Here is a 15149-nt window from a genome sequence, read left to right on the forward strand (position 1 = left end):
TAGTGTTTCTTTTTTATGTATAAAAAATAAAACCTCATTTAAAATGACAACTCAGCTACTTAGAATATAAAGTAGATTTCATAAATTTTCAGTATTAAATTTCATGTCTTACTAATAGCTAGGATAATTAGTTTCTCGTCAGAGGCTCTTTATCTTTGGGATAAACAGTTCTACCTTGTTGTCATAGATCATTCCAACCCAGGGGAAATTAGAAACAATGAAGCAGGTAAAAAAAACATAACCAGGCAGAAGAACTTTAAAAAAAAAAGAAAAGAAAAAAGAAATCCATCTCTAACCATTTTCTGTGGGGATTTTATAGCCTCAGAGGGCTTTGTAATATAACAAAGGCCTAAGTTACCATAATAAGTTAATTTAAGAGGACTGTGTTCTAAGGTGATTAGAGCAGTATAATCCATTTTAGATAAAGGTCAATCAAAAGTATTTTAATGTTTAATGTAATGATCAGGAAAATTAACTTAATTTTGGATCTGTATTCTGCCAACTATATAGGATAATTGAGGTGTCAGCTTGTAGATTATAGTATTTCTCAGCTTGCCCCCTGCTTCTGCCAGTGTGAAAGAATTCTTTGTTAAAATCTTATTAAAAACAAAATCAGAAATGTTTTAGAGTGGGATGGTGGTTTAGTTTGAACTTTGAACTCCATGATTATCTTTTATAGTTGTAAGGAATAAATCAGGCTTTCCTCAGATTTCCTTTTGTCAAAGTCTAAAAATAACCTGCTGATTAAAGACCAAAATTGTTTCTGTGATGTTCTGTTAAATTTAAGAAAATAATCCTTTATAAAGCTCAGGCTTTGAGAATTGGTTAAGTACTTGTATACATTTAGTTACTCATGAGGTTTTGAAAGATACATTTGCTGTGTTTTGTACATGCTTTTTTTACTAGGCAGTTTATCTTTTCCCATGGACAGCTATCACATACCTAAGGCAAATTTTTGATCAGTGAATTCATTTTAACCCATTTGTGCTAGAATTAGAAACCAGAGGTGACATAGTTAGTTGTAATGGAAAATAAATTATGATATGCAGTGTGTTTCATTTTCACTTAAAATATGTACATCCCTTAAATTATAATTAATTGTAATGGAAATTATTGTCAATTTTGAATAATTGAATGCTATGTGCATTTGAAATGTGTTCAGGGTTCTGCACATTTGACTTTTTTAAAAGGTTTAAAATATTAGGGATAAGCACTAAACTTACCATTCTGTGCTGTTTCTCTTTAACTACAGACCCCGCTACATGGAAAAACTCAAGACACCTTTCTAAAGGTTTCCTCTATCCATTTGTTTTTGGCCCTTTTTCTATTATGCCTGCATGTGTGCTTATGTACTCTTACAGGCTGTGTGCATTTTTTTCTTCCATTTTTATTTGCCTATCCACATTGACTGATTGAGGTTTTAGTGGTTCATGTTACCTTTTGCCATTGCATCAGAATGCAGGCTTTGTTTTGGTGGTGAATGTAATTTATTTTATTTTTATTTTTGAAAACATGCTTGTGAAGCCAGGACTCTTTTATATGATAAGGTAAATTAAAAAGACCCCTTTGGCATGTAGTGCCTGCCTCTGTGAGTTCTGTTCACCCAGATCACTCCTGTCCTCCAATGGAGCTTCTTGGAAGAAGGTACTAAGCTTCAATTAGGTGAGCATTTCACTTGCCAAAAGGATCCAGTTTTAACTTTTTTCTGCCAAAGAATGGATCCCACTTTTCCTCAAAAAATATTTATTTGAATATCTTACAGTCATTTTTATTTTAACTTCAGGTGGCTGATACGCATTATTCGTAAACTCAGTCATTGAGACATTTAAAACCCCAAATTTGGCAAACGCAGAAAAACTGCTTGAGGTAGTTAAAAGTTAGGTTACCTTTCTACAACTTAACATTTCTAGCTTCTTGGGAAAAACAGAACAAAAAGTTGCCCTCCAAGGCTTAGACCACTTGAAACAGTGCCTACAGTGAATCCATTTTCCTTTTTTAGTCAGTGTAGGAGGACCAGACCTATTACTGGAAACTGTTGGAGAGTTGTGACTCTACACAGAACGTATTCCAGGCTCTTCGCCTCGCCCCGCCCCCTCCCCCCATTTAATTTCTGTATGGCTTTCAATTCCAAGGGAGAATGTAGGCTGGGTCCTGGGTAGGGGGAGGGAGGGAGTCACCTTGAAAGTGCGTATAAAAATTACAGAATAGCTTCTCCCTACTGAGAGAGCTCTTTAAGGAAACAATGATTGTGACTGTATAGGTAACCAAACAGGAAACAAAAAAAAAAATAAAAAGAACTTAAAGGTTAGCTGTTTCATTCACATATTGCAAATTTTTATCTTGAGTTACAGTGTGAACTACTACTATACATGCTTTTTGCATTACCCAGGATTCTTCATTTTTCTTCTTTTAGCCATTAGCTTGAGTATTTTCATCAGATAAACTTCTTTTATGTGTGAGATATTTAAACATGGAGGATATACTTTTAAATATAATTACATGCAAAATATGAAGAGAAGTGAACAATTTTGTTAGTAAAATCTAGACTTCAAATGGTAGGAAGCCCTGTGAGCAACTCTATCTGAAATTAGTCATGTTAAATATAAGATACAATTTTTAAAATGTGAAAGTATTTAGCAGATCTTAAAATCCTTGTTAATTTAATTTGTAGTTAATGGCAAAATAGGAACAAATAATGTGTTGTCTTTTTGAATTCCTAACTAAAGGTAAAAAGTAATTTCCATAGTTTCCAATAAATGAAGTTTTTCTTTTTTCAGGGGTTGAAGCAGAAGAATGGGGTAAATTTCTTCACACCAAAAATAAGGTAACCACACAAGAATATCATGAAGAAATAACATGTTGAAAAATTTTTTTTGTAGTTGAAAATTTAGTTTCTTACCATTGGCAGTGTGGCATGTTAACTTGAAGCAACTGTTCCTTGTAAAATGTAGTAACCTTGCTAACCACAGAAGTTCACTGGAAAACACTTTTAAGTTGAGCCCCTTGTTCTCTAATTTGGAGATTCTTAGCTGTTGTGGGATCAGGCAGCTTTGAAAAATGCATATAAACTGACTCCTTGGCTCAGAAAAATATATGTATAAGAATTTGTTCACTGATTCTGTAAGGCAGCTTCATAGACATCCTTGAAATTTATTAACCCTCCACTTAAGAACTTTGGCCTTATTTTTAATAATGTGTTGTTTCAATAATTTTCAGCTTTACATGGATTTTGATGAAATTCGACAAGAAATTGAAAATGAAACAGAAAGGATTTCAGGAAGTAATAAGGTAGGTATCTTTTTATAGCTGGAAAGTACAAACATCAGTAAATATATCATTGAGAATAAATTATCACTGAGAATATCTGTATATAATGTGTGATGTGCATTGAAAATTCATAGTCCTGGTCTTTGAAACTAAATGGAATATTTTTACAAATATATAAAAATTTTACTTAAAATATCATTTCTTAGAGCTTTTATATACTATCAGATATTTCACTTAGATGTTTATTCTTGATCTTGTGATATATATACACACACCACTTTTTTATATAATTTTTCTACTTAATATTGCTATAATAAGTTATTTTCTTTTGATGGATTGATTGGGCTCTGACTCAGGAAGTATTATATAACTTATAAGATACATGTATCTTTTTCCTGAGTAGAGATAGATAAGTTGTGAAAGCAAAAAGAGAACTTAAGTTCTTTTTTTTTTCCTGAGTGAAAATGAAAAGTAATGTCAGCACATGGATTCGTTTCTTGTTTTCTAAGATATTATTAATCTTGACATCAGGTACTACCAGTGCCTCCCTTAAATACTTCTGTTTTGTCTCTTCTTTCTTTATGCCTATTACTTTTCTCTCTGTTCCCTTCCTTTTTCTTTTTATCTCTAGTTTTGTATTATCTAGAAGCACATTTAATTCTGCAAGTGGGCCCTAGCTTAGTTCTAACATACAACAAATATTTATTGAGTCCTTTTAACTGCTAGATACTGAGCTAGAGGTTATGTCCTGACAAAAAGACATTTTTGTGGCCATGTCAATTCTTTTTCTATTCAGGATATTTGTCTCTGTTTTAGTGATTGACTAAGCTTTGTTCACTACTGAAGTCTAAGCGGTAACTTCTGAGTTATTGCTACTGCTGTCATAGTTCCCTGAATTTCTACTAACTGTTACGTAGAGAAGAGGTAAAAAAAAAAAAAAGTGGCAGTTAACTAGTTAGCTTGTTCTCAATCCTATAATTATATCTGGGGTAATTTTACTTTTGGGATGTTTTCAATCATAACACCAGTCTGAATTACCGCTCCTGTGATCCCCATAGATTGACTAAACTCAGAAATTGGTCGTGATTTTGTATAGTGCTAGAATTTAGGGTGGATGTAATTGTTGATTCAGAAAGGAAAGTTTTTAGTTACATAAAACTGAATGTCAGAAGATTCTCAATCTATAAAATGTTTAGTTTATGGCAGGGATATGATGGATATATTACCTAGCAGGTTTTCTCATCCTGTGGTCCAAAAGACAAGTCCTCTATCCCCAAATCTCTTCTTTTCTAAATCATGTGTAACGGAGTAAATGATACTTTGATCTTATGTAAGTAATTTTATAAGTCTAAATGTCTAAATTATTTCATGTGCCTAACATAAAGCCTGGAAAGATTTAAAATACCTATAACATTGAAGTTGTAAAAGCGTTTGGGCAAAGCTTTGCATTGTACATGATACGGGAATGCCCAAGAAATATACAACCTAGGTAGGTAATGCCAAATATGAACATATAATGACTTTGGGACACCGAGATATTTAAAATAGAAAAACAGTTCACAGTAATCTAATATAGCAAATGTAACTGTATAGAGAAGTCAGAGTAAAGGATTTTCCAAAAAAGCTCTCTGAGAAATGAGAATTTATAGTGGGTTAATGAAGGAAGATATAAAGTGGATAAATAGATGAGAGGACATTTTAAGGGATAAAGGAAATGTACAAAGACAACAAACATTTTATAAGTGTCTTTTTACATGTAGCTAACTTAACTCTAAAACTTGCAGAGGGCCAGTGGTGAAAAGGAGAGAGTCTGTAATAATCTTAATCTAGGGGACAGAAAATATAGGTGTCTGTTACTATCCAAATTCTAACCATTTGAATTCAGGGAGCTGAAGATTTTTTTGAGAAATCTCTTACAATATACACTTTTGCCACTTGATATTCAAAGATTAGGAACCAGTTGGTTTGGATAACTTGTTACCTATGCCTCTCTCTGAACTCAAGAACTTTATACCTGTGGCTAATACAGTATTCTTTTGTTCTGCACTGTGTCTGTTAAACATATTTAAGAAGTGCTATCTGCTTAGAATCAAGAGAAAAGAATATAAAATAATACAGGGGAAATGAATTGTATGTATTAATGGTCACAGAGTTGGATAGGATTATGACCTGCTGTACGGCTGAGCCTTACCTCCCATGTGTTTCTTCAGGTTTTGATTGTTGAAATGTTTTAGGGATCATGGTTTAATTCATATTTAAAAGCACCTAATGTCTATCTACCTGAAATGAGGTTTACTTTAGCATTTTATGTTTCATAGAAATTTTAATGTGATTTTTTAAAATGTGATTTCAATATAATATTTTAAAATGTATTTTTAGGGAGTAAGCCCAGAACCAATTCATCTTAAGATTTTTTCACCCAACGTTGTCAATCTGACACTTGTGGATTTGCCAGGAATCACGAAGGTAAATGTTTGTTTTCACTTGAACAGATGTAGTTTTTCATTAACCTCATGTGAGAAGAATTGGCTTTTTTTTTTGCAGTCAGCTTGATCTGTAGCAGCATTTGACATAGTTGAGCTTTGCTTCTTGAAACACTTCCTTCACTTGGTTTCCAGGGTACGGCACTCTTCAGGTTTATCTCCAGTCTCCCTGGCTACTCCTTCTCAGTCTCTTTCGCTCGTTCTTCCCAATGTCTAAACAGTGCGTGCCCAGAGCTCAGTTTTTAGACCTCTTGTCAAGGGGGTGCACCCTTGATGATTTCATCCAATCTTATGGCTTTAAATATATAAATGTCTGCATGCTGATGGCATTCAAATATCTCCATATTTGTATATCCAAATGTCTACTTGACTTATACACTTAAATGTCTAATAGGCATTTCAAATTTGATGCATCTAATACCAAATTCCTGACCTTCCTCTCAACCTGATTTGATCTTTCTATGGTCTCCCCCATGTGTCAGTAACCATTTGCTTAACCAAAAAGTCTGTAGTCATCCTGGACACTTCTTATCCCACCCCCTACTTCCTCGTCTGTCAGCAGATCCTCTTGGCTCTTCCTACCCTTAAAATATATCCAGAACTTTATCATGTCTTACAGAGTCGTAGCTGCCATCCTGGTCTGGCCACTGTCACCTCAGCTGGATTACTGTGATAGCCTCCTAACAGGTCTTCCTCATCATCTATTCTTAACTAAGCACTAGGGTGATGCTGTTAAAGTGAAAATTTGATTCCTTGGCTCAAAATCTCTCCAGTGGCTTCCCATTCCACTCACAATAAAAGCCTAAGTTATTAGTGAGATCTGAAGTATCTGCCTGGTTTACCCCTATTACTGCTCTAACTCCGTCTGCTCCAGTCTTCTGCACCTGCTCTTCATTCTGCTGGGATGTTCTATTCCCAGATGGAATGCATGTACCTCTTCTATCTCATTTTCTGGTCATTCTCTCAAATGTCATTATTTGAGTGAGGTCTTTCCTGATTACTCTATTTAAAAGCATGATTCAATTTGAAATAATAATTTAAGCGTATAACCTCTAATTATTCCCTAGCCTCCTTTTCTGCTTTATTTTTTCCATGGCCCTAACACCACATAGATACTATAGATATTTGTTTATTATGTGCTTCTCATACCTAAAATATAACCTTTATGAAGGCAGGAATTTTGGTCTTTTTTTTTTTATTGACTACTGTGACATAATCTGACATGTAGAACCTGAAATACAGTGGCCTTCCAGTAAATACTTTCTATGAATGAATGAGTGAATGTGTGTGAATGCAAGTGAATACCTGGCAAGAGTTACATTTTGAGACTTCCATATTCATATATTCCGAATTCATGTATACCACTGTAGTATATAATCTCTTCATTTTAACTGTCTGTTAATGGAATAATACCTGTATTTTAGGTATTTTCAGGTAGATTAAATGGGGGAAGAAATGAATTTATTTCTATTACTGGTTCCTTGCTTATCTCTGGTTCAGGTACCTGTAGGTGATCAACCTAAGGATATTGAGCTTCAAATCAGAGAGCTCATTCTTCGGTTCATCAGTAACCCAAATTCCATCATCCTCGCGGTCACTGCTGCTAACACGGATATGGCAACATCAGAGGCACTGAAAATTTCGAGAGAGGTAGACCCAGATGGTAAGGACAGATGTGAACATTTAATGAGATGCTCTGCTAACAATGGTAAATTTACCCTCAGGAAAGGAGTTTTTATTTTAAAAAGGAATACTTCTAGCTGTCCATACAGATTTAAAAAATAATGTGTTCCTATTTTACTCATAGTTTCAAATAGAAATTCTGATGAAAAATAAAGTTTCAGTGGATAAATTGCTGTACAGGTGAGGCAAAAATATATTACGAAAATAATGTCCATATTTGTAATGGTTACCTAATGATTTTAAAAATCGTAAGATGGCTTTGCAAAAAGTTTCTTAATCAATTTAGGTTTTTGAATGGCTGACTTCTAAGAATAATTAACTCATAGTAGATAATATTGTAGTTTATTATGGTATAGTAAGTACTTATATCTACATTTAGAATAGGTAGGAAAAAAAAAACATTTAGACATGCTCAGGGCAGAGGGGATTCTTAGAAATGAAGGTCAGATCCTTTTATGGCATGTTCATAAACCTAAGGATTAGTTCACACTGGGTCAATGTATCATAACTTGACTGATGCTGTAGTGTGCTTCTCTTAGTTTATATAAAATGTCAGCTTGTAAGAGAGTAGTTATTACTGATAACAAATATATGCTTTGCTCCACATAGGAGCTGTTTTTTTTAACCTGATTATTTGGAGGTCTGTGGGTTGTGTCATTCTTTCCTGTTTTGAAGAATTTCAAGTGAAATTTTGTTGAAATGTTAGTGCTAAGACTGCTAATTAAAGTTCCTGTAATTCTAATAATTAAAAATGTTAAAAAAAATTATTTCAAGTTCCTAAGAAACTTTTACTACATGAATAATTATGTTTTAGTTAGATTAAAAGATAAAATACCAAATGCTCATTTAAAATTTAGTATTTCAAGTAAACTGTTAAGCATTTTATATGTATTAATTCTATATAAATGGACCCTTGACCAATGAAATATGATACTTTTTATCTAGTAATCTTAATCTCGTAATATATTGTAAGATTATAATCCAATCCAGTAATATATATCATATCAAAAAACAAGAACCAACAATATGTGGCCCACAGTAGGAATGGTAAAGTAAACTGAGATAACAATAGAATGTGAAACCATTAGGAAGCATGATTTCGTAGATTTAGAGTAATACAGAAAAATGCTTATAATTGAAAAATGTGTGTAAAACTGGACACATGCAGGGCACCTGGAACCCTCACAACATTGCTGGTGTGAAATGAGTAACTACTTTGGAAAACAGTTTGTCAGTTTCTTAAAAAGTTAAGTCAGCAGCTCCATTACCCATGTTAAATGAAAACCTGTGTTCATATAAAAACCTGTATGCAGATATCTGTGGTACCTTTATTTGTAATCTTGTAACTGGAAACGACCCACATGTTTCTCAAATGGGAAATAACTAACCAAACTATAGCTTATCCTTACTGGATCATCTGCTTTTCTGCTTTATTTTTTCCATAGTGCTAACACCACATAGATACTATATATATTTCACCCAGCAGTGAAAAGGAATGAGCCAAGGGTTATGCCAAGGGAAGGAAGCCAGATTAAAAGGTTTTATGTATGATTCCATTTGTATAATATTCTGGGAAGGCAATGCTAGGAATAGAAAATGAGTTAGACTGGGTAGTACAAGACAATTTTGGGGGCTGATGGAACTGTTTTGTCTTGAGGTGGTAGGGACATAACTGCATTTGTCAAATCTCAGAGAATTGTACGTTAGGAATGAGTTGAGTAAATTTTAAACAAGTTTAAAAAATGCTTAAAATGTTATTCCTTAGTTAATAAAAAATTTCATGTGAAAAATTTAAAGGTTGTATGTAATGATTAAAATTAGTTTTTAAAAAGTATTTGTAAGCAAAGGTTAGAGAAGCATACTAAAATGACAGGTAACATTAGGTGGCATTATATAGGTGAACGTTTTCTTTAATTAATACTTAAGAGCTTATGTGTCATTTTGTTTTCTTTTCTTGCATTTACCAGGTCGCAGAACCCTAGCTGTAATCACTAAACTTGATCTCATGGATGCAGGTACTGATGCCATGGATGTCTTGATGGGAAGAGTTATACCAGTTAAACTTGGAATAATTGGAATAGTTAACAGGTTAGCAAACAAGAATGGGATAAGAATTGCAACATTTTCATTTCAAAGCAAATCTGAATTTTAAAATCAGCCTGAGATGTAATAGTTTTCCTATTTGTTCCCCTTTTACTATAATCTTGGTATTGCTAAAGAATTCATTGCTCTAAAAGGGGAAGAGATTCACTAAAGCCTCCTGTAGGTACTTTTAGTGGAGAACATTTCTAAAGTAAGCAGTGCCACAAAATGGAAGAAAATTAAGTGCTATTTAATTTGTACCCAGTCAAGAGTTTGTTAAGGTGGTAGGATTTTGGTAGATTGGTTTAACCCCTAGCATTAGTGATAATTGCTAGGATGTGACTTGGAGAAATGCTATTAAAAGTACCCTAATTATAGAGCTGGTATTAAAATTGTGGAAAGGGAACTAACCACTTTTGAGTGTCTAATTACATTTTCGACACTGTACTGTGAGCAGTTTGAGAATGGTATCTCTTTGACCCATACAACAGCCCTGTGAGATAGGTGATGTCTGTCTTTGTAATTAGAAAACTCAAGCTATACATTTACCAAGTCACATGGCTGTTGAAAGCAGAGATATATTCAAATGAAGATCTAAGCCTAAAGCCTTTATAGAGTAGGAAGCACTAAAATTATGAGATTTGGGTTGTAGGCCTAGTTTGTCCACAAACCACATACAATGTGGGTTTAAATGACACTGGACATCTTTGAGTCTCAGACCTTTTAAAATGGAAATGTTTTTACTAAGTGGTATTTGAAGTCCATTACAGCTGTCAGCTGCTATTCATATGTCCTACCTCACCCATATTCCAACCTTTAAAAATTCCCATTCCCTCTTTAGACAAGCAGCTGATACAAAACTGTCTGTTGTATGTATAGATGACTGCTCTTCAAGTTAACGTAATTCTTTTTGGTAGAAATTAGTTGCCTGTCCATGGTTAAAATGCACAGCTGATTAAGACACATTTTTTCATATGTCTATACTTGTTACTTCAGAGTACGGCTTTTGACTGTCCTTAGTGACAATAATGAGGCCTAAACTATTCAGGCATTACTTACTCTTTAAGTTACATAGTTTGAATCTCCACTGAACTACTTAATATGGACGTTGGGTAAGCTATTAATGTACCTGAACCTGAAGTTCCTTTGCTATAAAATGGGGTGATACCTATCACATAGACTTATTGTGAGAATTAAAATAATCCACGTCAGGCGTTACAGACAATGCCTGGTGCTGCCACCATCATAATCAGTTACAGGCTATCAGTACATTCGAGGTCCGAACAGGACCATAGTTGACTTGAGTTGAACAGTTTTGTTATTTTTTAACCTTAGGAGCCAGCTAGATATTAACAATAAGAAGAGTGTGACTGATTCAATCCGGGATGAATATGCTTTCCTTCAAAAGAAATACCCATCTCTGGCTAATAGAAATGGAACAAAGTATCTTGCTAGGACTCTAAACAGGTGACGTCTTTTACCTCTTTGGAAATGAGATGTTTTTGGTTTGTCAATAGGCATGAGACCTTTCATTTTCCATTCTTTACATTTTCATAATGTTCTTGTATGTACACTTGCATTTTTTTGTTTCTTATACAGAGGTTCTTGTAATGTAGATGTGTGTTTTTATTGGGGTAGTTGGAATTAAATTATCATGTAGTCCAGGAATACTCAAGGTAACAATGTCTTAATTATGAAATTCTTGACTGTTTACTTTTGTTGGTAGAACTAGATAGCAGATCATTTCATTTACACTTTGGATTTCAGGAACTGCATTTATGATTTTCACACAATCTGTTCTTAATTTAGGATGTCTTCTGTTCCTATCCATAAAAATAATTTAAGCTCTATACCTTGAATTCTGAATACCCACTGATGGTGGAGGGACTGGAAGATTATTCTAGATAATTTATAAATGACTGAAGTGAAAGCTCTTTTTTCTTATTTCTGCCATATTTCCTAAATATATTAAAGGTTGGTGGACTTGGATCTCATAGATTGATTTTCACTATTATGAGTACTCATTGTAAAAGACAGAAAACCAAAATGATATAGGTAGAATTGGATTGAGTAGTTTACTTTCTCTGAGGTAACTGCAATAAATATAAAAATAATTTTTTTCAACTTACATTTGGTTCTCTCGCAGTTGCTATAGTTTGGTAGGTTGAAGGCAAATTTAAAAAGCATTGACCAAGACAGTTTTCTTGATGTAATTTATTTCAGTCTAAGAATTTACCTGTACTCTAAGATTGCGGTATTTCCTGCCAAGACATTATTTGACAGGTTTCCCCATTCTTTAAGTTTTAAATATTTGACCTGTTTGGGTCTTCAAAATACACAGTTTTACTTTAAAGTCCTTCCTTTCTGACTTCTGTTAGGTTACTGATGCATCACATTAGAGACTGCTTACCAGAGTTGAAAACAAGAATAAATGTTCTAGCTGCTCAGTATCAGTCTCTGCTAAACAGCTATGGTGAGCCTGTGGATGATAAAAGTGCTACTTTACTCCAGCTTATTACCAAGTTTGCCACAGAGTATTGTAACACTATTGAAGGAACTGCAAAATACATTGAAACCTCAGAGCTGTAAGTAAGAAATTTTTCTATGGGTCTGGTAAACTGAATGGATAGATTAAAGTAAAGCAAAAATTTCAGTTTGTTTTTTTTAAACAAGACTTAAATTGATAAACATTTAAACATTTCATAATTTAACTTTTTAATTGTCTAATAAACTAATTTATGAAAAAAAAAGTAAGAAGAATAAAACAATGACAAAAATACTTTTTTTATTAGTTTCAGGTGTACAGCATAGTAATTTGACATTTATATACATTATAAAATCCTCACCATGATAAGTGAAGCCTGTCAGCATACCAAGCTATTGCAGTATTATTGACTGTATTTCCTGGCTGTACCTTTCATCCTCCTTACTGACTGATTTATAATTGGAAGTTTGTACTCTTTATCCCCTTTACCTATTTTGCCAGTCTCCTCATGCCCTTCCCTCTGACAACCACCAGTTTGTTATCTGTATTTATGAGTGTGTTTCTGAGCTTTTGGTTTGTTTTTTAGATTCCACTATAAGTGAAATCATATGGCATTTGTATCTGACTTAATTTCACTTAGTGTAACACCCTCTAGATCCATTCATGTTGTTACAAATAGCAAGGATTTCACTCTCTTATAGCTGAGTAATACTCCATTGTATATATGTACCACATCTTATTTATTCATCTATTAATGGACATTTAGATTGCTGCCATATCTTGGCTATTATAAATAATGCTGCAATAAAAATAGGGATGCATGTTTCTTTTTGAATTTGTGTTTTTGTTTTCCTTGGGTATACAACCAGAGGTAGAATTATTGGATTGTATTTGAGGAACCCCCTTAAGTGGCTGGCCCAGGAGGACCAAATTGCTCTTTAATTCCATCATCCAGAAATAATCCCTACTAATTTTAGCATTAACCTGGACATTTTCCCATGCATCTATCAAACATATAAATGACTGTATTACACATCTTTAAAAATCAGATGCTATATATGCTATTTTGGAATCATTTTTTGAAATCAATATGTCACAAAAAACTATTATTAACTGTGTATGTGTATTAATCAATTTTAAGACTTACATAGTATTTTACTTTTTAGATACACTCTCATTTGTTGAACCTCTCATCTACTATTGATAATGTTTTCAGTTATACACAAAATACAATGGTGTGATGGACTATTTTTGGGACATGTATTCAAGTAAAAGGGTAAATTCCTAGAAGTGGAATTACTAGATCAAAGAATAAAACCTTTTCAAAGGCTCTTATTATTGCTGTACCATTGTAGACTGTATTGTCTTATTACCAGCAATATATAAGAATGTCCATTTCTCTAAATTCTCACTTAAAAAAAAAATCTTGTAATTTTGAAATAATTATAGACTTTCAGGAAGTTGCAAATAAATGTACAGGGAGGTCCTGTTTGCCTTTACCCCACCTCCCTCAATGCTGACATCTTCCTTAACTATAGTAACCATGAGAAATCCTCAGATTTCACCAGTTATACATGTACTCGTGTGTTGTGTGTACATGTATGTAGTTCTGTGTACTTTTGTGTGACCCAGGTGACCTTTCATGTGAGTTAACTCCATAAAGAAAGTATTTAAAGAACTAATTATTGAATGGTTATATATGTGGCATATTGAGGGCAATAAAGATTACTAAGGTGAACCTTTAAAGAGTTTAGTGGATAAGGCAGGTCAAGATATAAGGCTTTATAAGGTGGCAAAAAGGAGTAAATCAAGTGTTTTTACTTAAATACTATTTATTAAATATAATGTCCAGAAAAGTGCATATAACACATACAGTGCGTATCTGGAGAATGGCATGTATGGTGATGGGGCCTAACAGGGTAAGGGAGGAAAGTTGTCTAAGAACAAGACTGTGAAAACCTGAATATCTTCAGAATCTGGAGAACTTCCTACTATAATAAATAAAACAGTTTTGGTTAGAGGAATAACCCATTTTAAGGGGGATAATTCTGGTCATTAATGGAAAAGCATTTGGAGAAGGGAACGGTTGGAGGCAGAGATCAATTACTGGTAATTTTAACTATTTTTAAGTGTATAATTCATTGGTATTAATTGTATTCATGTTATTATACAACCATCAAATAGTATCTATTTCCAAAATTTTTCATTACCCCAACATAAACTCTGTATGCATTAAATAAGCAATATCTCCTTGTTCCCCCCCTTTCCCAGCCCCGGTAACTTCTTCTTTACTTTCTGTCTCCATGGATTTGCCTATTCTAGATGATTTCATATAAAGGGCATCGTACAATATTTGCCCTTCTGTGTCTGGTTTATTTCACTCAGCATAATGTTAGGCTACTGCCTTCTTAGACACTGTAAGAAAGTCATAAATGATGGTGGAAATAGGAAAGGATGAGTTGGGGAGACATAAGGGTATTTGTAGAATTGAACGGGACTTGAATCAAAAAATAAAAGATAATACCAGGGTTTCTAGTCATTAAGATAGGAAACATAATTGCCCGGTACTTAGGCCCAGAGATTTAATTCCTTTAAGGCCAGGAGTAGGCAAACTATAGCCCTTGGCTGAGAATGATTTTTGCATTTTTAAATGGTTGTAAAAAAAATGAAAGAATATTTTGTGATGTGAAAATTATATAAAATTCCAGTTTTAGTGCACATAAGTTTCATTGGAACACAGCTAATGCTGGTCACATCTTGTCTGTGGCTGTGCTCAGCCATAGAGCAGAGTAGTTGTGACAGAGACTCCATGGCCTGAAAAGCTTAAAATACTTGCTGTCTGGCCCTACCTCTTCTCTAGATTGTGAATAAACAGATGTAAATAAGGTACTGCTTTTATCATTAAGGAGCTCATGGTCTAGTTGAATAAAACTTAGGTCAGAGAAAAGATGTTTCTTAGTTCTTAGTTAACTGATGTTTTCTGACAGCAGTTACTCTGTGTCACACACGCACATATATGTGAATGCCTGTCATGGCACGACCCCTTCCCCATTCAAAAAAATTTGAGAAGCTGGTTCATAATGGAGTTGAGAACACATGGAAATGGGAATGTTCCAAATGTTAATTGTTTATCTGAGAATTTCTCAGAA

The 15149-nt window shown here is 33.7% G+C and overlaps 1 protein-coding gene across 9 annotated transcripts in view; it reads left to right on the plus strand.

Moving 5' to 3' along the window:
* The window catches only part of DNM1L (dynamin 1 like), a 48408-nt gene that overhangs the window by 22842 nt on the left and 10417 nt on the right, over positions 1-15149 (plus strand). For 4 of the 9 annotated variants that reach the window (XM_036889535.2, XM_036889528.2, XM_036889531.2 and 1 more), the window contains exons 3-10: positions 1253-1291; positions 2778-2824; positions 3217-3288; positions 5647-5733; positions 7251-7413; positions 9401-9521; positions 10851-10982; positions 11894-12100. In XM_036889535.2, the coding sequence (XP_036745430.2) occupies positions 1253-1291; positions 2778-2824; positions 3217-3288; positions 5647-5733; positions 7251-7413; positions 9401-9521; positions 10851-10982; positions 11894-12100 (868 nt within the window). The remainder of the gene's footprint in view (positions 1-1252; positions 1292-2777; positions 2825-3216; positions 3289-5646; positions 5734-7250; positions 7414-9400; positions 9522-10850; positions 10983-11893; positions 12101-15149) is intronic. The other 5 variants (XM_036889529.2, XM_036889530.2, XM_036889533.2 and 2 more) reach the window with 2 other exon arrangements.

Source organism: Manis pentadactyla, chromosome 14 (genome assembly GCF_030020395.1).
Source record: "Manis pentadactyla isolate mManPen7 chromosome 14, mManPen7.hap1, whole genome shotgun sequence".
NCBI lineage: Eukaryota > Metazoa > Chordata > Mammalia > Pholidota > Manidae > Manis > Manis pentadactyla.